Here is a 21,648-nt window from a genome sequence, read left to right on the forward strand (position 1 = left end):
TGCCAGTGTGGACGGGAAGTGAGCTAGGGCGCCGGGACTGCTTTTGATGTGTTGTAACTTGCAAGTGTAGCCAAGCCCTAAGTAGCACCAAAGCCTCCACAGAGCAGCTCCGCAGCCACAGCACACACCACACACTGGGTGCTTGTGTGGGAAGATTCCTCCCTCGCCCCGTGCATCAACTCAGCCTAGCTATTCGCTCCAGGTGCCAGCCTGAAGCTGTGGCCCTTAGCAACGACCCTCTCCACAGAATTCATTTTATTTTCCCTGCTACAGTGAGTGCCATACAGATCTTGGCCTTTACCGTTCCTGATAGTTAAAGATACATCAAGATATTAATGATGCCTTCAGTAAAACACCCCACGAGTGTAACTCACCGCAGTACCGCACCCCACCAGCACAGCTCGCCGCATTACCGCACCCCACGAGTGTAACTCACCGCAGTACCACACCCCACCAGCGCAGCTCGCTGCAGTACCACGCCCCGCCAGCACTGCACCCCATGAGTGTAACTCACTGCAGTACCACGCCCGCCAGTGCAGCTCGCTGCAGTACCGCACCCCGCCAGCACCGCACCCCACGAGTGTAACTCACCTCAGTACCGCACCCCGCCAGCACAGCTCGCCGCAGTACCGCACCCCACAAGCGTAACTCACCGCAGTGCCGCACCCCGCCAGCACAGCTCGCCGCAGTACCGCACCCCACGAGCGTAACTCACCGCAGTACCGCACCCCACCAGCGCAGCTCGCCGCAGTACCGCACCCCACGAGCATAACTCACCGCAGTACCACACCCCACCAGCGCAGCTCGCCGCAGTACCACACCCCACCAGCGCAGCTCGCTGCAGTACCACGCCCCGCCAGCACTGCACCCCATGAGTGTAACTCACTGCAGTACCACGCCCCGCCAGCGCAGCTCGCCGCAGTACCACACCCCACGAGCGTAGCTCGCCGCAGTACTGCACCCCACCAGCGCAGCACCGCACCCCACCAGCGCAGCTCGCCGCAGTACCACACCCCGCCAGCGCAGCTCGCCACAGTACTGCACCCCACGAGTGTAACTCACCGCAGTACCACGCCCCGCCAGCGCAGCTCGCCGCAGTACCACACCTCACGAGTGTAACTCACCGCAGTACCGCACCCGGCCAGCGCAGCTCGCTGAAGTGGTTCTGATCAATGGAGACTGAACAGAGAGAGCCCTGAGACTGAGTCACTCTCTGGAGGGTTTTGAGATTTCCATGAGCAGTTAGTGTCAATGAAGACATCGGCGCTCCCCCTGGGAAGCTGCCAGTAAGGGATTATACACCACTCAAATCCACCTCCCCATCCAGTCGCTCCTGACTGCAGATCACACTAATTAATCGTCCTATTGGGCCATTCTGGTAATCAACTCACTATTCATGCAGGTCTGTGAGTCATTAAAACATTTCTTACAGGTGGCTTCCCAGCCAGGGTTTAACGCAGCCATGCCCAGCAGGAGGCCTGCCCGGAGCCCAAGAGCTCTCGAGAAATCTCAAGAGCCCAACCTCTCCACTTACAGCCCTTTATTTGGAAAGGCTGGTGAAAATGTCCAGCACCACAGATGTCAACAGGAGCAGTGTTGGAGCTGCAGAAACCAGCAGCAGCAGCAGCATTGCAAATTCCCTGTGCAGCCTCACCAATGTGCCTCCGCACTGACCCAGGCTAAGTCTTCCCAGCCTGTTCGGCCCTTGGTCTCACTGCATGGATTCCCGAGGGGTTAGTGAGGTGGATCCTAGGCTGACACCACCAACTCTTTTCACCCAGGGCCCAGAACCGCTGTTAAGTGATGAGGGCTGTTGCCCACAACTGACTTGGGGTGGGCTTGACCTGAGATACAAGCTCTGAACCCCAGAGAACAGTGCTTAGCTGCACAGGAGCTCGAGGATTGTAGTGTCCCCTAGAGGCTCCAATCAAGATCCCCCTTGTGCTAGGTGCTGTACATACACATAGTGGGAGATGGTCCCTGCCCTAAAGAGCTCATAAGACGAAGGATGGGAGTGGAAACTGAGGCACAGAGAGGTGATGTGACTTGCCCAAGGTCACACAGGAAGCCTGTGGCAGAGCAGGGAAAAGAACTTAGATCTCCTAAGTCTCCGCCCAATGCCTTAGAGCACCAGTTCATCACTCCTTTCAGAGCAGCACCGGCAATGGACCTAGACGTAGTTTGTGGGTTTTACACCTTCCATAGAAGGGGTGCTGCAGTGTGCCATTATAATAATGAAAATACCGATCCCATATACAGGGCTTCTGATCCATAGATTCTAAAGCACTTTACAAAGGAGGTCAGAATCATTGTCCCCATATGACTATGGGGAAACTGAGGCACGGGGCAGTGACATGTCCTATCCAAGACCACCCAGCAGGCCAGTGGCAGAGAGGCACTAGCACCCAGCGCTCTACTCATTAGGCCACACTGCCTTCCTCTCTTCCAGACGATAAGTGGGTGCCCCTATAGCCCCAATTCCTCAGGAGGAACAGAGGCCCAAGCCAACGTTAAGGATCACTCATGGCAGGATACACTGAGCTATAGTAGATTCACTCTGAGCAGCTCTAGCCTGTAATCCCAAGGCTTCAAGGAGCTGACTTCAATTTCACTTTGCTGTAGAGAATCCCCAGGCGCTCCTCCGGCAAACTCCAAATGAAGGCAGAAACAATGCCAGAAATCACTAGTTGTGGTCAAGGAAAAGGGCAAAGTCATTCAATATCACCTTGAAAACCCATTAGCAACCAATCAAACAGGAACAGAGGGCGAGAGGGGAAATTGACACGCAGCTAATGAAGCTACAGCTAAGTAGTGTCAGAAACAGAGCGATATTTGTGCCATTAGCTGCCATGGGTGCAGGAGGTGGAATTTAAGCATCAAACCGATTATGATGGGGGAATAGTCACAGGAATTGTAAATGGAGCCCCTGCTTTCAGGCCTTGATTCAGGAAAGCGTCCCTATTCAGGACAGCATTCAAACATGTGCATAAAGTTGAGCAAGTACTAAAGTGTCTTCCTGAACTGGGGCCTTAAAACCTCTCTCTGTCCTAATACCACAGATCATTCCCAGCTGGTACTGGGCAGGAAAGCAGCCAGCCAAGACGACTGCTTTTTGGCTAATTCCAGTTCTAGTGTTTCTTCATCCTCCTCTTCACCCAATCCTTGCTTGCCTCTTTCCTGTCTCTCCCTTTTCAACCTGATCCGGCCCGTGGGACCGTCCTGCCCAGCCCCTGAGCTCCTGGTTGGGGAGGCTAGCCCCCGGCCCCTCCCTTGCTGTCCCCCCTTCCCCACAGCCACACCGCCGTGCAAGCAGCAGGGCAGCGTGTCTGGCTCCGGCCAGAGCGGCATGGTAAGGGGGCTGGGGCCGGGGGGGTGGATAAGGGGCAGGAGGTCCTGGGGGGCAGTCAGGGGACAGGAAGCAGTTGGATGGGGCAGAGGTTCTGGCGGGGGCGGTCAGGGGACAGGGAATGGGGGGGTTGGATAAGCGTGGGAGTCCCGGGGGGGGCCTGTCAGGCGGCGGGGGTGTGGATAGGGGTCGGGGCACTCAGGGGACTGGGAGCAGGGGGGTTGGATAGGGGGTGGGGTCCCAGGGGCAGTTAGGGGCAGGGAATCCCAGGAAGGGGATCCCTGGGGACAAGGAGCAGGGGGGGTTGGATGGGTCAGGGGTTCTGAGGGGGGCAGTCAGGGGGCAGGAAGTGGTAGAGGGCAGATAGGGGGCAGGGGCCAGGCTGTTTGGGGAGGCACAACCTTCCCTACCTGGCCCTCCATACAGTTTCGCAACCCCTATGTGGCCCTCGGGCCAAAAAGTTTGCCCACCCCTGGCATAAGCTGTCTTCAGAGACTGTTTTCTGCGTTACCTGTCTGTACACACCTAGCAGAACGGAGTCTTGATCTCTGAAGTGGGTTCCTAGCTGCTACTATAACAGCTCTGCTAACGAAAAAGAAGTTTGGAGGGGAATAAAAAGCCGAACAAAAATGTTTTCATGATTTCTAAAAGATTAACAACAGTGACTATAGATTAGAAAATGTGACCATTCCTCATGTAGGGGTGCGAATCTAAAGGTGACTGTGGAGAGGACTTCGTCATGGTCTACAAGGGACTGAGATTTCTGACTGGAGACGGGCTCTTGAATCGAACAGAAGGAGGTTTGGCTAGGATTGGGAGCCTAACTTCCTTAAACTCCTTTCAAAAGCCCAGTGTAGCTCGTTACTTACATACAGGAGTAGTGAAATAGTGCCTTGTTGACCAGTACTATCTCATTGTTTCCTTGTTCCCCCCATCTGTTGACTCTTGCCTTATTCTGAGACTGTCAGCTCTTTGGGACAGGGCCTGTCTCTGTGTTCGGTTTGTACAGCACCTGGCACAATGGAGTTCTGGTCCATGATTGGGGCTCCTAGCCGCTACGATAATAATAATAATAGGAACAAGGCTGAGAAAAGCGAGCAGGCTGAACTCTGACCCAGTACAGCTACTTGTGCTGGGGGAATGGAGATTGGGCGAAGTGGAGCTGTTGGGAAAGCTGGGGGCAGCTGGGTGAGTATGGGGGTGTGATAAGGCACCTGCCCCACACTGGGCTCTACAGGGTTAATAGAGCCCCTGGGAGGCTGCGCAGGAGTCGGAGGGGGTACCGCAAGCAGCAGCCATCTACAGGGTCCCTGGGCTAGGACCCAGAGTAGGGGGTGAGCCCGGCTCCCGCCGCCTCCACTCGCCGTGGAGGAAGTGGCTGGACTAAGGGACTGTGACATTCCCCTGGAAGGGGGGAGCATAGAGTGTGGCGCAGACAGAGGGCTGTGTCATGCCGAGGATGCCGCGGCACTAGGAGTAACATGGGTCGCTGGAGCAGACGTGACGGTGGCGCACTGGCTAGCAGAGCTGATCCCCGGGACAGCCAGCAGGGGGCACCGCAGTGGTGAGTCCCACCCCATCACAGGAAGGCAGAGGGGAGAACGGTGTGATGATCAAGGATGGGGGATTGTTGGGGTAAATCAGTATTATGCAGGCAGCGAGGGAAGCCCAGTACTTCTGTGCCAAGGCATTTGCACTTGAAGGGATCCCCATTGTGCTGATTTCTAACCTCCCCAATGCCTCAAGGAAGTAGGGGCGTAGGTAGTTCTTGATATGTAAATACCTGGTTGGTTCCTATGGCGCTGCTCCAAGGCCTTTGGTGCAGGGACACTGACCTTCTCTCTGCCCCAGGCTCCTTGCCCAGCCACAGACACACACACCCCACCTCCCACCCCTGCATCTCCAGCCTCACCCACACACAAGCCTGTTTCCCCACCATCCCCTGCTAACCCTGACACTGCCTCAACTTGCCTGGTACCCCACCCCTGCTGTGCCCCCATCCCTGCTCATCCCCCTCTCCCCAGAGTCCCATCTCTCCTCACAACCCACCTCCATGCACCCAGCTGCCCAGTTTTGCCTCCACAGTCTCTATGTGAGATGTTATCAGAATAAGCGTTGGCATTTGATACATGGCGTTCGTGGGGACGGGATTCGTTCAGCCAGAGGAAGCCACAGAAATGAGGAAAATAAGGCAAAACTTCCAAATAATAATATGAAATAAAGGAGCATTTTAAAACATTGCCTCTTGCAAACACCCGTAGCTACTTCACTCACAAAACAGCACAGATTGTGGTGCCAAACCTGGAGCCTAAGTTCAGTCATTAAAGCACAGCACAGAGGGATTTCAGAGCAAATCCCAGGAGAAGCCGAACCATGAAGTCGCTACAAACACCTCCATGATCTGCAGACCGCTGGGTTCTTACTTCCTTAGTAACTAGCCCTGGTTCGTCCTGACAGGGGCGTGGACACATGGCTGCCTTCGGCCACCACCCCCCTCCCCATTTACCTTGTGCAGTGTAGACCGGTTTAGCCAGACCTGGCTCGCTGTGTCATATACCAGCCCAGAATGCAAGTCACTCTATAGGACCAGCCCCCTGGAATTCCCAGGAGGCACTGCTCCAAACACAGGGTGGCGAGTATGTGCACACAGTTCAGTGACAGCGGAGAAGGCCCAGCCCAAGCCATATTTGCTGCAAGAGGGTCAAGTCAGAGAGTCACACCTTGGTCTCAAAAGCACGGTGGTGTATGTAGTGTGGGTAGGGCGGCCGGGCGTTTGTGCATTGTGACTCATAGCCCCCAAGAGTCCCATGGGAGGACACGACCTGGTTGGTGCACACCACTGAACCACCAGGTCCCCTTCATGCCCTTGTAACCTCTTCTCCTAACCATGACTTTGGAACAACTAGAGAAGAGACTGCCCCAGAGAATCCACCCCGAGTTTTCCACTGAGCCCAGGGCAGGCTGGGACAGGACTGTGGGAATGAGTGGGTGCTGTGGGAGCTCATCTCTGTGCCTCGATTCAAGGAGCCCCCAGACTCCAAGAATGCAACACGCATTGTGGGGGGAATGACTGACAAAGGGCTCCAACGAAGGAAACCAGAGGCCCAATAACCACACAGGTCCGGGTCTGATTTTCAGGAGAGCTTGGGGAATTGTTTGGTTGTTTTTTTTAAAACAGTAAATGCCAATTAAGAATCGAGGCATCTGTGACTGGGAAGAATGGTCCTGGTGGGGAGAACTCAGGAATGTCATTTCCTAACAGGAGGCAGAGAGCGGGGCTCTCTCCAGGGGGGTTCCCCAACTCCGAAGGAGGGAGACCCAAGCTGTGCCTGTCATAAGACTACATACAAACCCGGTGAAGCCCATCTCTGTGCAGAAAGGCTGGTGCATCACTTAAGCCATTTTCTGAGGATAAAGGGGCCCTCGGGACTTTCTGCTCACCCCTGTGCAGAAGGTCAGTTTCAGTAATGAGGCCAGACCCTCGGCTAGTGGACACTGGTACTGCTCCAGGGGCCTGGAGATTGGCTAACATCCCATCCCCAAAACCGACTTACGTGTGATGTGGATCTGAGATACACCGAGGAATCCGAACATTCTCTCTCTCACTCGAAAGCTACATGTGGAGCTAAATATCCAGCTATGCAGCTCACTCCAGGAACAAAGTTATTACGTTTTACAGAGCTTAAGCTTTGCAGTGTGTGTGTATGGGAGAAGACACCTAAAAATCACGGGGTGAAGATTGATGGGTTCTCCTTTATTGTGTGCAAGACCAGGGCATTTTAGGTCAGAGGGAGACACATCCAACCTCATTCCTCAAGGGCTTTTATTTTCCATTGTACACAAATACATACCCAGCAGGATAAGCGCAGCATGAACTCGACACAGGCGGTGAGACACAAGCAATGAATTACCATTAAAGTGTCCTGACGACTCGTAACAGCAATTTCGGTAATGGCTAGAGCTGGGACAGTCTGACTGGGCCATGTGGCATTTCAGGCCAGGAGCCAAACTATGCTCTGGGATGTGTGTGGGTGGGTTTCAGTGGAAGGTTGCTGTTAAAATCCCAGAGCAAAATCTGGCCCAAAGTTGCTACATTTTGTGACAAAAGGGAATAGGAAAAACTTCTACTCCTGATCACCGGGTGTCTCATTTCTTCAGGGAACGGCTCTAAACAAAGAGAGAGAGCGAACAAATAAAAGTGACAGCACAGAAGAATGCACCTGCCATGTTGTTATTTTCTCCTGGAGAGACCCGTGTTACCCTGGTACCGCAGTTAAGGGAGCTCTCTTCCGCACGTGTCTGATGTTGTCTCACCAGCTTGCGTGACTCTCCGGCACATTTGCCTGCCTTCCTGCCCCACACCACTGCTGTGTACGCAGTGGCTGCCACACCAGCCGCTTCCACAGTCGCCTTGCAGTTCAGTCTCTCTTTGGCAAAGAAATGAGCTTTCCCCATCCCCTGCACGGGGACGCTTGTATAGATCAGCTATAAAAATAAGGATGAACTGTGGGTGAGATCAAAGCTTGAGAACCGAGCTGAGGTGGGTTTGTTTTTCATGCAATGACGTAATATATACCTCCGGAACAACCAGTGCTTATTCCTACAAACACTCTCAGGTGTAATCCTGTTCAGGACCATAAGACAAAGAGTAGCATGTACTTAGCATTTCCATTGCACTTTTCATCTGTGGCTCTTAAACTGCTTTACAAAATAGGGTCCATATCATCACCTCTTTCACAGAGGGGAAACTGAGGCACGGAGCAGTTCAGTGACTTGTCCAAATTCACACATCAAGCCGCAAAATGGTAGTACTGTGAAGAGAATCCAGGTCTCCAGCTTCCACCCATGTAGCCTATACACCAGACCACGGTGCATGTGGCGACACCCCCTACAAAGCTCTATGCAGGGCAGGAAGTGTTAGCAGTAACAGTCCCTTAGGTTGTAAGCTCTTTGATGCGAGGGAAGTTTTATTCTATCGCTTGTAAAGCACTGGGCAAGCTTACAACCCTAGGTAAATCATTAATAATCAATATATTTCTATGTGAGCTTGGAGAGATCACATACCTGTACTGTACTCTACAAAGGAAGAGCGCTGCAGAAGACTCGCATCTGGCTCAGAGCTACAAAGAGTTAAACTCTGCTCAGAAACCTTTGCTCTGCCCCTATAACTTTCCTAGCTCGGCACCCTGTAGCAGATTGACCTTCCAACTGTTTTCAATACCTAACATCCCCAGGCAGCACATTGTCCCTGAGTTCAATTTGTACCACAGCAAGGCAAATGCACCGTGAGAGTTACTCGCTGTGCAGCAGGGAACAGATGAGCTGCTGACACTAACATCGGCCCAAAGCCTGAAGTCCTCACTGGGGTTTGACCAGCAGGCCTGAAATTTGCAGAAGTGGCCCTTGATTTCCGATGCATTAGGTGAGGGCATGAGGGGCACCTCGAGACTCCCTGGGGCATAATTTTCAGAGGTGCTGGGCTCCACAGCTCCAGACACTTTTGAAAATGATGGCCTTGAGAGTGGAGATCAAAGCGCTGGTCTGCGTCACCTCCCTTACGCCACACGACGATGTGCGGTAGAGATCCTTGATATTTCCACTGGAACCTTAACGTCTATGTAAGGCAGTTGGTCGGGTTTGATCAAGGCAGCCCCACAGCTTCCAAGCCAGCTCGGCCCCATCTCAGCAGGCTGCCAGTCAAACAGCTCGCCTTGCACAGCTGAATTAACTAGCGTGCAATACTGCGTTCTAGGCTACTAAAGCAACCGTCCTCTCCATCCATTCAGCCACAAGACACAACCTGTTGGGGAAAGTCTCCCGGGACAGTGGAGGGCAGCCGGGGCAGCGTTATAGTCACTTGGCTATTCTCAAACCATGACTGCCGGCTGCAAATCAACAGGGCAAATTTTGTGGTGCTGTCCCTTTAAAAGAAATGACCAATCACTGAATCGAAGCGAAGAGAAAGAAACATGAAGAGAGACACGGTTGGGGGCAAGAGGTGAGGGATCTGCCCAGGTACAGATCAGGCTTTGAACACTACGGAGCACTTGAGGTGGGCTGGGTCGAGGCCATCGGTGAAGGAGAGGAGGAAGTACATCACCTTGCGGATCTTGGCCAGCTCCATCAGCCTCTCCCCAAACTCCTGGGCATCTGCCTCGTTACACTCCATTTCCTTGGTCCCTGGCTTCTTCCAAAAGATGCCCACCGGCTCCAGCAGCTGCCTGTTCATGAGGTTGGTGAGGTCAGGTGTCCAGTGCTGGGAGGTGCCCGTCACGATTAACTTCCCTGCTTTCTCCATCTGGATCTTCCAGCGCAGGAAGTGCAGGTTGTGCTGCCGGACGAAATCCACCCGGTAGATGTACTCGTTGGGCCGCAGCAGCTTCTCGCCATCCTGCGGCCGTTCGTTCCTCTGCTGGAGGCTCTGCGCCCGCAGCCGCATGCACTTGGTGAGCTGGACGTCCTGGACGAAGGGGAGTTCAAGCTCCGACGCGTCGCCAGCCATCGCCTCTGCCTCTCTCCTCCCCGGCTCAGTTCTCAGCACTGTTTGGCTCTCCAACAGGCCACCCTGGGAAAATGCAAACCCGAAGCCAATCGGCCCTCCCTCCCCAGTCCCAGCGGTGCTAGGCAACCTGGGTCAATGATGCAAAGTGCCCTCAGGGTTTCCTCTGGGTGCCCTCTTGTCTCATTTGCAGATGAGGAACAGATCCTGCCACTGTACAATAATCTATAGGGACGGGATCTCTGATGTCAGCCTCCCTGACAACCTCCTTGACAACCGCTCCCATGCAAGCCAGAGCACAGTTGTTTGTATTTAAATGAGGCCTCTTGCAGCGGGGCCACCATGTTACAGAGTTGGGCAGCAGGACACACAGGTGAAGCAGCTCCAAGGGCCACCTGCTCTCTCAGGGCAACCATCTTAGGGCCCAGGCTGTGCCCAGCCACTGCATAGGCAGGTGGCCACAGGGAACCTCTCTGCAAGGATCAAGTCCTGAGCACAGAGGCTACTTCCTGCTAGCCCCGCCGAGCACTGCCGGCATGATGGTACTGAAGGGGTCTAGCGGTGGGGTGGGCACACTCCCCCTTACAGCTGCTGTGAAGGTCCTGAAGGCACTGGCTCCCTGTGAGAGGTAAAACCTCCCAGGGCCCCTGCTAGGGTGGGACAACTCAAAACCATCCCACAACGTAGAGCAATGGCTAAGAGCTACAACTGGGCTGGAAGTACACCTCTACCCCGATTTAACGCGGTCCTCAGGAGCCAAAAAAATCTCACCGTGTTATAGGTGAGACCACGTTATATCGGGGTAGGGAGAGGAACTGCTCCCCACCCCAGCTCACCTCCGCCTCCTCCCTGAGCGCATCGCCGCCGCTCCGCGTCTCCCTCCCTCCCTCCCTTCCAGGCTTGCCGCACCAATCAGCTGTTGGCCCAGCAAGCCTGGGGGGGATGCAAGGGGGGAGATGCGGAACAGTGGCGGAGTGCTCAGGGGAGGAGGCGGAGATGAGCTGGAGCGGTTCCTCTGCGCCCCCCGTTACTTGCTGCGGCCCTCCCCGGGGCCCCCCGCCCCAGCACACCTCCATTCCGCCTCCTCCCACGAGCGCACCGCAGCTCCACTTCTCCCCTCTCCCTCCCAGGCTGGCCGCACCAGAGGGAGGAGAAGCGGAGCTGAGCGGTGTGCTTGTGGGAGGAGGCGGCGGCAGAGAGGAGGTGAGCTGGGGCGGGGAGCAGTTCCTCTTTGCCCCCTCCACCCCTTACTTGCTGTGACACCCCTGCCCCAGCTCACCTCCGCTCCGCCTCCGCCTCCTCCCATGAGCTGATTGGCGCAGCAAGCCTGGGAGGGAGGAGAAGCGGAGCTGTGGCGTGCTTGTGGGAGGAGGCGGAGCGGAGGTGAGCTGGAGCGGGAGAGCCCCAGGGAGGGCCGCAGCAAGTACCGAGCGGGCGCAGAGGAACAACTTGCGGTAACACAAATTCAGATACAACGAGGTAAAGCAGCCCCGTCCCCTGGAGCATGGCTTTACCCCATTATAGCTGAATTCACGTTATATCGGACTGCATTATATCAGGGTAGAGGTGTATTTACATCCACAGTTCTCGGAGTATCATGGGATAGGCCCGAGTTCCATGGGTCTGTCCTGCCACCTTGGAGGACAATCACGGGGTCCTGCATTTAGATGATCAGAGTGTGTGTCTAGTGCAGACGTGGGCAAACTACGGCCAGTGGGCCACATCCGGCCCACGGGACCGTCCTGCCCGGCCCCTGAGCTCCTGGCCAGGGAGCCTAGTCCCTGGCCCCTTCCCCGCTGTTCCCTCCTCCCCCGCAGCCACACGGGCCGCACTCTGGACCGCCGCTTCCGCTGGGCAGCGTGGGAAGAGCAGCTGGCTCTAGCCGGGTGTCGCAGCTGCGAGCTCCTGCTGCTGGTAAGGGGGCGGGGAGCGGAGGAGGTTGGGCAAGGGGGTGGGATCCTGGGGGCAGTTAGGGACGGGGGGTCCCGGGAGGGGCTGGTCAGGGGACGAGGAGCAGAGGACGGTTGGATAGGGGGTGGGAGTCCCAGGGGGGCTGTCAGGGGGTGGGGGTGTGGATAGGGGTCGGGGCAGTCAGGGGACAGGGAGAAGGGGGGTTGGATGGGTGGACGGTTCTGAGGGGAGCAGTCAGGGGGCGGGAAGTGGGAGGGGGTGGGTAGGGGGCAGGAGCCAGGCTGTTTGGAGAGGCACAGCCTTCCCTACCTGGCCCTCCATACAGTTGCGCAACCCTAATGTGGCCCTCAGGCCAAAAAGTTTGCCCACGCCTGCTCTAATGGTTGCAGCACTGGACTGGGGGTCAGGACTCCTGGGTTCTTCTATTCCCAGCTTTGCCGCTGACTCACTGTGACCTCTGCTTATAGGGGTATTGTGGGACTTAACGTTCGGAAACTACTTTGGGAGCATGAAATAAAAGGTGCTGCATAAACATGAGGTATAGTCATTATCCTAGGGCAACACAGCACAAGGCTGCATTGTCGCATCAGCTCGCAACAGCCCAGCAATGACACACAGCCACACAACGTCATCCCTCGAGGGCATGATTTCATGGGGTCACCACTGTGTCACCCTCCAGAAGACACACGTGCTCAGGTCATGTCCTGAAGCAACGGGCTCCTGAACAGGTATTGAGAGCTCCTCTCAGTGCAAAAAGCGACAGAGATCAGGAACTCAGTCAGGGTCGTTTCACGGTGAATGCCAGGGATTGACCCGAGCTTGGCGAGATCAGTACCGAGGTTGCTAAGGGCTGCACCGAGGGACATGGTGATGGCACCACAGCAAGGAACAAGTGAGGTCTAATAATAGCCCCACACCTTCCCGCTGTCCTAAGCTTGTTTACTGGCTCATAAGCACCTTTAGGAACAACTTTCCCTCCTGCCCAAGGGCTTTAAAGTTAAAAATGTATTCAGCGACCCTGGAGAACGTTCAGTAGCTGAGCTCCCGGTGCTAGTCACAGGGACCTAGCGGGGCATGTTCTGAACGGTAATGGATCTTTTACCTACTAACCCGTCAGTCCAGCACGCGTGGCAAGGGCAGGAGGACCGGAGCAGCCATGCCAGTACACAAGGTGGGAGAGGGGTTCCCCTGCAGGACTTTGAAATGTTGGCAAAGCCGAATCCTGTGCTCATTACACAGTCCAAACTTCCACTGAGTCAAGTTCTGCTCTCAGCTACCTACATGGATGCAACCTTCATGAGTCTGGATTACCACTCCTGGGGATATGGTGGCTGGGGAGAGGACTTGGAGGGCAGAGACTCCATAGCATCCCCTCGTGGAGTTTTAACTTGGATCATTCCACTGGGGCACAGGATTTGCCCCCGATTCCTCCTCATGGAACAGCCAGTGATTCTGAGCCCACACCCCGGGGGAGCCCGGTACAAGCTCTGGGATCCCTGGCTCCTCTACCAAGGTTTTCCCCAGCGGCATCTGCCCCTGAACACACTCCCTTGGAAGGCACAGAGAGAATCAACAGAAGAGCGAATGCAGCCACAGGCTGATTTTTCTGATGTAGCCCATATAGATATATAGACATATGCTAGGTCAGTGGTTCTCAACCAGGGGTCTGGGGCCCCCTGGGGGGCCATGAGCAGGTTTCAGGCGGGCCACCAAGCAGGCCAGCATTAGACTCGCTGGGGCCCAGGGCAGAAAGACAAAATCCCACTGCATGGGGCTGAAGCCCAGGACCCTGAGTCCAACCACCTGGAGCTGAAGCCGAAGCCTGAGCAATATAGCTTCGCGGGGGGCCCCGTGGTGTGGGGCTCCAGGCAATTGCCCTGTTTGCTACCCCCTAACGCTGGCTCTGGCTTTTATGTGCAGAAAACCCTTTATTGTGGCACAGGTTGGCCGTGGAGTTTTTATAGCATGTTGGGGGGGCCTCAGAAAGAAAAAGATTGCGAACCCCTGTGCTAGGTGACCTATAGTTATGGAGTAAGGCAATAACTCAAAAACCTACAGGCCTTAAGGCTGTAGGACAAAGATAACTGAGCCCTAAGGCCTAAAGACTTAACATAAGCAATTAACCAAGAAGTGACCTTCTATCATAAGGTGCCACAAGACAGCAGTGACCCTGTATCGCAGATGCCACCAGTCAGAATGCTACATCTAGTGCTACTGAACAGCTGACAGGTACCACAAGACAACAGTTTGTAGCAGCTTTGGATATTTTACAGTAAGAGCATCAGCTTGATGTAAATGGCCTAGTAACCTATGGGAGAAGAGCCCCCCAACATTAGTAGGGTGAGGAAGGGTAGATAAGGAAAAGAGGCTGAAATCCCTATTGCATATGCATGAGGTATAGTGGGCGTTAGCGTAACCCATTATAAAAGTGGGTACTTGGCCAATGAACCCCAGGGAGATTTCCGGGAACCCGCCAGGCCAAGGACCACTCGTGGGTTAGTCACCTACTACGGGGCTCCCCGCAAAGGGTGATGGGAGCATCTGAGCGCTGGATTACCCTCGGGCTGCTCTGCTAGGTCACAGTGTTTGTGATTAGCTAATTGTGCTAACACAACCCTGACAAATTCAGACGGCCTTCCCGAAGTGCGAGCGTCATTCCCGCATGCACAGAGAGCCTCGCTCTCAAACAAACTGCCAGGCTGTGGCCAATCCGGAGGCAGCTGAACCCTGGCAACCCCCACCAAGTTAAATTAGAAACACTAAGTAACACCCAATCCATTGGTCAGGCAACACCGCAGGGCTTCCGGAGAAGACGTGCATTCTACACCACCACCCCTCCAACCCCAGTGAATGCTGCCTGCCGCCTGCAGACCCCCACCCGCACTGACTCTCCTCCTGCTGCCCCACGCCGGGCTGCAGACCCCCACCCACACTGACTCTCCTCCTGCTGCCCCACACCGGGTGCAGACCCCTGCCCGCACTGACTCTCCTCCTGCTGCCCCACGCTGGCTGCAGACCCCCACCCGCACTGACTCTCCTCCTGCTGCCCCACGCCGGGTGCAGACCCCCACCCACACTGACTCTCCTCCTGCTGCCCCACGCCGGGCTGCAGACCCCTGCCCGCACTGACTCTCCTCAAGCTGCCCCACGCTGGCTGCAGACCCCCACCCGCACTGACTCTCCTCCTGCTGCCCCACGGCGGGCTGCAGACCCCTGCCCGCACTGACGCTCCTCGTGCTGCCCCACGCTGGCTGCAGACCCCCTCCCGCACTGACTCTCCTCCTGCTGCCCCACGCCAGGTGCAGACCCCTGCCCGCACTGACTCTCCTCCTGCTGCCCCACGCCGGGTGCAGACCCCCGCCCGCACTGACTCCTCGTGCTGCCCCACGCCGGCTGTAGACCCCCGCCCACACTGACTCTCCTCATGCTGCCCGACGCCTGCCCCACGCCGGCTGCAGACCCCCGCCCGCACTGACTCTCCTCGTGCTGCCCGACGCCAGCTGTAGACCCCCGCCCGCACTGACTCTCCTCGTGCTGCCCCACACCTGCCCCACGCCGGCTGCAGACCCCCGCCCGGACTGACTCTCCTCGTGCTGTCCGATGCCTGCCCCACGCCGGCTGCAGACTCCTGACCCCAAGGAGGGGGGCTTCCGAGGTCTAAGGAGAGTGGGGCAGGCCCCCTATGTGCCCCTGTTAGTGATCTGGCCCCACAGGCTTTAGCGTGAGTTTTGCCGGTGTATGGGCTGCAGGATAGGAGCCATTGTGATTGAGGGGAATGCAGCATTCCTTGCTCTAGACAGAAAGAGACTGGGAGAGTGAGTTACAGATAGGACCGCCAAACTGTATGATCCAAAGTCCTGGTCCGAGCAAACTGCCCCATTGCCATCCCACCCGCTACCACAGGCGCTGTGGGCGGTCACTGAGGTACCGAATGTTCATCATGGCCGCGCTCCGATGAGTTGAGGCAGCAGGCGACGCGCCCAGTACACAGCCCAGGGAAGACCAAAGGCTGCTGCCTGCCCTAGCCACTGCGGTGCCATATCCGCTGCTAGGAGGAAACCCGGGGGGATTTCTGGCACTTTGCACATGACGCACGTGAACCACCAAGGCAGATCAGCCTGAGTCGGAAGCTGCTTCCCAATTATATCCATAACAGGCCTCTCAGGTGGCTGGGGTAAGGGCTGTGAGGAAGGGAAAAACATGAAAAGCCAGTCTCCTGGGACACATACAGTGTCTCTCGGAGGAATTCAGAGGAATTTGTCCCCAGCTTTGCCCGGGTGGAAAAACACCATCTAATGCTCTTGTCAAAGCCAGGTAAAATATAGAAGCATTTGGTCCTATCTCAGGTATAGCCCTGGACGCCCTGGAGCACAGTGGTGTACAGGTAAAAAAAGAAGTGGATAAACTAACCTAACCTAAACTCCATAATCCCCAAATGAGAAGTGGGTTTACCCACGTTTACCCTCAACTAAGCTACTGCTGGGCCCAGTTCTGGTCTCAATCAATGGATTGTAAAAGCAGAACCTGGCCCAAGATCCCTACCCCATTCTTTCAGTGAGCTTTATCGGCTAGGTTAACATATTTCCTCTTATCCGAGAGTCTGAATCAGATAGGGTTACCATACGTCCGGATTTTCCCGGACATGTCCGGCTTTTTGGGCCTCAAATCCCCGTCCGGGAGGAAATCCCAAAAAGCCGGACATGTCCGGGAAAATAGGGAGGGAGGAACCGGTGGTGCTCAGCCGGGGGCCGGAGCCGCTGGGGACGGCAGTGCTCGGCCGGAGCCGGCGGTGTGGGGTTGGAGGCGGCGGTGCAGGGCTGGGGCCCGGGGCTGGCGGTGCTCGGCTGGGGGCGGCGGTGCGCTCGGCCGGGGCCCGGGGCCGGCGGCGTTCGGGCCGGGAGTTGGGCTAGGGCCGGCGGTGCGGAGCCGGGGGCCGGGGTGCTCGGCCGGAGCTGGCGGTGCGGGGCCCGGGGCCGGCTGTGTTCGGCTGGGGGCCGGGCTGGGGTGGGCCAGGGGTGCTCGGCCGGGGCCGGCGGTGCTCAGGGCCGGGGGCCGGTGGTGCGGGGCCCGAGCCAAGCCGGGCAGGAGACGCCGGGGCTAGAGCTGTGCCTCCTCGCGCCCCCCTACCCCAGCTTGCCTGCTGCTTCAGGCTTCCCGCGAATCAAATGTTCGTGGGAAGCAGGGGAGGGGGAGGGGCAGGGGGCGAAGCGTTCAGGGGAAGGGGCGGAGTTGGGGCGGGGCAGGGGCGGAGTTGGGGCAGGGGCCCGTGGAGTGTCCTCTCTTTGGACACTTAAAATATGGTAACCCTAGAATCAGAGGCTGGTCTCTTTCTAAACCAAAGAAGGGAAGGGCTTGAAGAAGTCCGGGCTGTGCTTTCCTTTCTGATATTTGCACTCGCGTATTTATTAATCAGTTAGAAACAGATTCTGTTACTGAAGGATAGAGGAACAGTATTCCTTTAAATGGCCTGTGAACCCTCTAGTGGGGCTCACTGCGTTTTATATTTTAGAAGCAGTCACAAGTCAATCGCATGTATGTAGCTAGCCCTAGCATGGTTGTGTATATTAAGTAAACACAATTACTGGAGCTCCAACTGCACTTATGTGGTTTGTTTACACAGCGATAACGATGTGAAGAGCCGAAGACACAACCATTCCCCTTACCCATGCTGAACAGCACCTTGTAGCCGCGCTGATTTCAACAGGAGCCTGGAGTTTCAGCATAAGTAACGGGGGCAGATCACAGCCCTTAAAGTGTTTGCAGCGCTATGAAGATCCCGATCCCTTCGGAAGCACTAAATGAGAATGATCTTTACTCGAAGAGAAGGACCCAAGTTGCAACAGGTTTGGGGTCTGATCTGACCTGTCTCAAAGTTTGGATGGTGTTACAATTCTGGGTTTGGGTCAGCCCATTCAGGAGGCAGCCGGAGTTATAGTGGTCAGACCTGGGTGTGGACAGGAAACTGCCCCAAGGTTTGGGGGGCAGGGTTTAGATCCAGTGTTTCAGTTTGGACCCATCTGAATTTCTCATTTAAAAGTCACGTGCTATCTGGCTTGGTACCTCTGTAGTTAGTGCTCTGTGTTGCCATGAAAAACCCAAATTGCCAAGCCAGTTTATAGATGGGGAAACTGAGGCACAGAAAAATGAATTGATTTGCCCCAAGTCACACAGCAGACCAGGCAGAGCTAGTTATAAAAACGCAGCTCTCCTAGCTCCCAGTCCTATACTCCAGCTGCAGCACCTTCCTGCCTCCCCTCATCTTCACAGCCAGTTCCTTTGGCCAGGGCTGTTTGATCTGTAAGCCCGGGATGTGCCTCTTGCAGTTATTTGGAGACAGAGGGTGCTGACAGCTAAACTCAGCAGGCCCAACTGTAAAATGGTACTGCTAGGGGTCAGAGAAGGAAAAGCAACATAGGTCTCCAGAACCTCTCCCCCAATACTGGGATCGATGACAAGGCAAGCCGGCCCCTTGAATTGAAGAACCAAAGGACTTCAGAGCTCTCATGAAATTTACTTTGGTAAGGATCACTAATATAACAACGCATGGCTTGGGTTAGCATCTCCTTTTATGGAGTGTCCCACTGAGCCCTTAGCAAATGTTTGATCTGTTCCCTTTTTTATTAGAATACTCTACAGTATGGGCCTAAACAATTCAGCTTCAATTGACAGTAGTAAACAAGGCACACATTTTTAACAGTGAGGGTGATTAACCCTTGGAGCAAACCAATGGTTTTCCGATCAAGACTAGATGTCTTTCTGGAAGATCTGCTTAGTCAGACACAAGTTACTGGCTCCATCCATGAATGGCTGGATGAAATGCTTTGGCCTGTGCTAGACAGGAGGTCAGCCTAGATCAAGGGTGGGCAAACTACTGCCCGTGGGCCGGATCCAGCCCACCAGCCGTTTTAATCCAGCCCTTGAGCTCCCACTGGGGAGCAGGGTCTGAGGCTTGCCCTGCTCTGGAGCTCCAGCCGAGGAACAGGGTCGGGGATCACTCCACCTGGCTCCCGGAAGCAGCACTATGGCCCCCCTCCACCTCCTATGCATAGGGGCAGCCACAGGTCTCCATTCTGCACGCTGCTCCCACCCCAAGTGCCACCCCTGCAGCTCCCATTGGCTGGGAACTGCAGCCGACGGGAGCTGCAGGGGCGGTGCCTGCGGACGAGGCAGCACGCAGAATCGCCAGGTTGTGCCTCACGTAGGAGCCGGAGAAGGGGCGTGCCGCTGCTTCCGGGAGCTGCTTGAGGTAAGTGCCGCCTGGAGCCTGCATCCCTGAGCCTCTCCCTGCGCCCCAACCCCAGCCCTGATCCCCCTCCCGCCCTTCGAACCCCTCCATCCCAGCCCAGAGCACCCTCCTGAACCTCCACCCCTCATTCCCAACCCCACCCCAGAGCCTGCACCCCTTCCCACGCCCCAACCCCCTGCCCCAGCCCTGATCCCCCTCCCACCCTCTGAATCCCTCAGTCCCTGCCCGGAGCACCCTCCTACACCCCAAACTCTTCATCCCCACCCTTACCCCAGAGCCCATACCCCCAGCCAGAGCCCTCACCTCCACACCCCACTCCCCTGCCCAGAGCCCCCTCGCACACCCTGAACTCCTCATTTCTGGTCCCACCCTGGAGTCCACACCCCCAACCAGAGCCCGCACCCCAGCCCCAATTTTGTGAGCATTCATGGCCTGCCACACAATTTCCATTCCCAAATGTGGCCCTTGGGCCAAAAAGTTTGTCCACCCCTGCCCTAGATAATCTAATGCTCCCTTCTGGCCTTAAAATCTATGAATCAGTAGCAGTACTGCAGCGTGCTCTTAGCCGGTGATGTACAATGCTGCTGCATTTTCCAGATGACTAGAAAGAGGAGTGTGGGGAGAAGATTCTAGCCTTTGCCCCAGACCTGAACACAACTCCTCTTAAAAAAAAAAAAAAAAAAAAAAAAAAATAGGATACAAGAGGCAGGCAGGAGCCCCTGAGAATTATGGGCTTGGAAAATTATGAACAAACAGAACAGAATTGCCAGGGGAGAAGCAGCAATGAGATAGGCAAGCAGAAATAATTAGCTCTCTAATGGTCACTACTTCTGCGAGATCGGCGGCTCTTTGGGCAGGGCCGGAAGCGAATGGTGAGTGGCGAAGGCAATTTGTATACTGCATTTAATAGCCTCAAAGTTAAAAAAACAACAAAAAAAAGCCCAATCTTGCATCACACAGACAGAAACCCTGAGAGGCAGTGAACTGTCACTGCAATAGGGGAAAAAGCTTAGAAAAGCCTCATTGATTACCCAGAGAGTGACAGCATCTGTTAGACAGCCAGAGGTCCCACTGAGGGGAAGCAGGGATGCTTTAACAAATAAACATTCCCAATATGGAGCTTCAGTCCACTGGATGGCTAGGGTCACAGCCCACAGGCGGAGGCAGGTTTGATTAGGCTAACCATGCTTTAAAAGCTAAATATCAGGGTTGTGCTGCTTCTTGGTTACTAGCAGCACAAAAGGGAAGACAGGAACATTACAGCTTATGTGCCTGCAACGTGGGGCCTGATCCAACGCTCCCCACAGAGGCTGATGGGAATACTTGACTTCAATGGACACTGGATGAGGCTCTTAGGACATGTCTTCACTACCCGCCGGATCGGCGGGTAGCAATCGATTTATCGGGGATCGACTTATCGCGTCTAGTGAAGACAGATAAAATCGATCCCTGATCGCTCTGCCGTCGACTCCGGAAATCCACCGCGGCAAGAGGTGGAAGCGGAGTCGACGGCGGAGCGGCAGCGGTCGACTCGCCGCCGTCCTCACAGCCAGGTAAGTCGACCTAAAATCCGCAACTTCAGCTACGCTATTCACGTAGCTGAAGTTGTGTATCTTAGGTTGACACCCCCCCCCCCGTAGTGTAGACCTAGCCTTAGACAGAACAGCAATGCAGAGTGCAGCAGCACAGGGCTTCCTGAAGGCAACACAGCTAATGAGCTTCTTAGCATAACCAGCACTCCTGTAATCAGTGGCGGACTACTGCACAGGCCAACGGGGCTCATGCCCAGGGGCCCTGGCCAATTTGGGGCCCACAGAAAAATGTCTCCCCGCCACGGCCCCAGGGCTAGAGGAGCTCTCGCTTCCTGCCACATCCCTGAGATCACAGTGGGGGTACAGAGCTTCTCCAGTCTCAGGGCCACAGTGGGGAGGCGGGGCCTGGAAAAGAGCGAGCGGGGCCACGGGGAAGGGGTGGAATGGGTGGGGCCATAGAGGAAGGGACTGAATGGGGTGGGGCTGTGGGCAGAACAGGGGTGGAGTCAAGGCAAGGGGCAGAACAGGGTGGGGGCATGGGTGGGGCCATAGAGGAAGGGGCTGAATGGGGTGGGACCAGAGGTGGGGTTGCAGCAGAAGGGGTGGGAGGGAGAGAACAGGGGTGGGACCGCAGGCTGAAGGGGTGGGGCAGGGCCATGGTTCTGGCGCTGGAGCCCCCCCACTTGCTCCAACCCAGGGCCCCAGGAGACCTTAATCCATCTCTGCCTGTAATACAGGAACTAGCTAAGATGAGAATAATCAAAGCTCATGCTCCAGGGTGTAAATCTCACCCTACACACATACCCACACACACTCCGTGTATAGCCGTTGTTTCTCTGCCAGGCAACAATACAGGACAGGAGATGCAGGTAGAGGAATGTGCCCAGAGACGATGTGCGCATGTGTTTTGGAGATGGCAGAGGCGGCAGAACTGTGGGTAGAGGGGACTCGCTATTTTCTACAAGTTCTGTAGGTTTTAAAAGCCACTAGATGCCTCACTGCCTCCATCATAGCGTTCCTGTTATACCATTTTTCTCAAATTAATTTAACTGCCTCACACGAAATTCCACCTGTGCTTGCCACTGCGTTCCCTCTGCCACCCAGCAGCACCCGA

General features: G+C 55.7%; 2 protein-coding genes across 3 annotated transcripts in view; both read right to left on the bottom strand.

Annotated features, from left to right (window-relative positions):
• The window catches only part of CAPN5 (calpain 5), a 129,640-nt gene that overhangs the window by 26,301 nt on the left and 81,691 nt on the right, over positions 1 to 21,648 (bottom strand). The gene's annotated exons all lie outside the window — the stretch shown is intronic.
• Positions 6,843 to 10,115, bottom strand: OMP (olfactory marker protein). Its single transcript, XM_034759127.1, has one exon. It carries the CDS (start codon positions 9,846 to 9,848, stop codon positions 9,369 to 9,371), a length of 480 nt encoding a protein of 159 aa, XP_034615018.1. The 5' UTR covers positions 9,849 to 10,115; the 3' UTR covers positions 6,843 to 9,368.

The sequence above is a fragment of the Trachemys scripta genome, chromosome 1, assembly GCF_013100865.1.
Source record: "Trachemys scripta elegans isolate TJP31775 chromosome 1, CAS_Tse_1.0, whole genome shotgun sequence".
Lineage (NCBI taxonomy): Eukaryota > Metazoa > Chordata > Testudines > Emydidae > Trachemys > Trachemys scripta.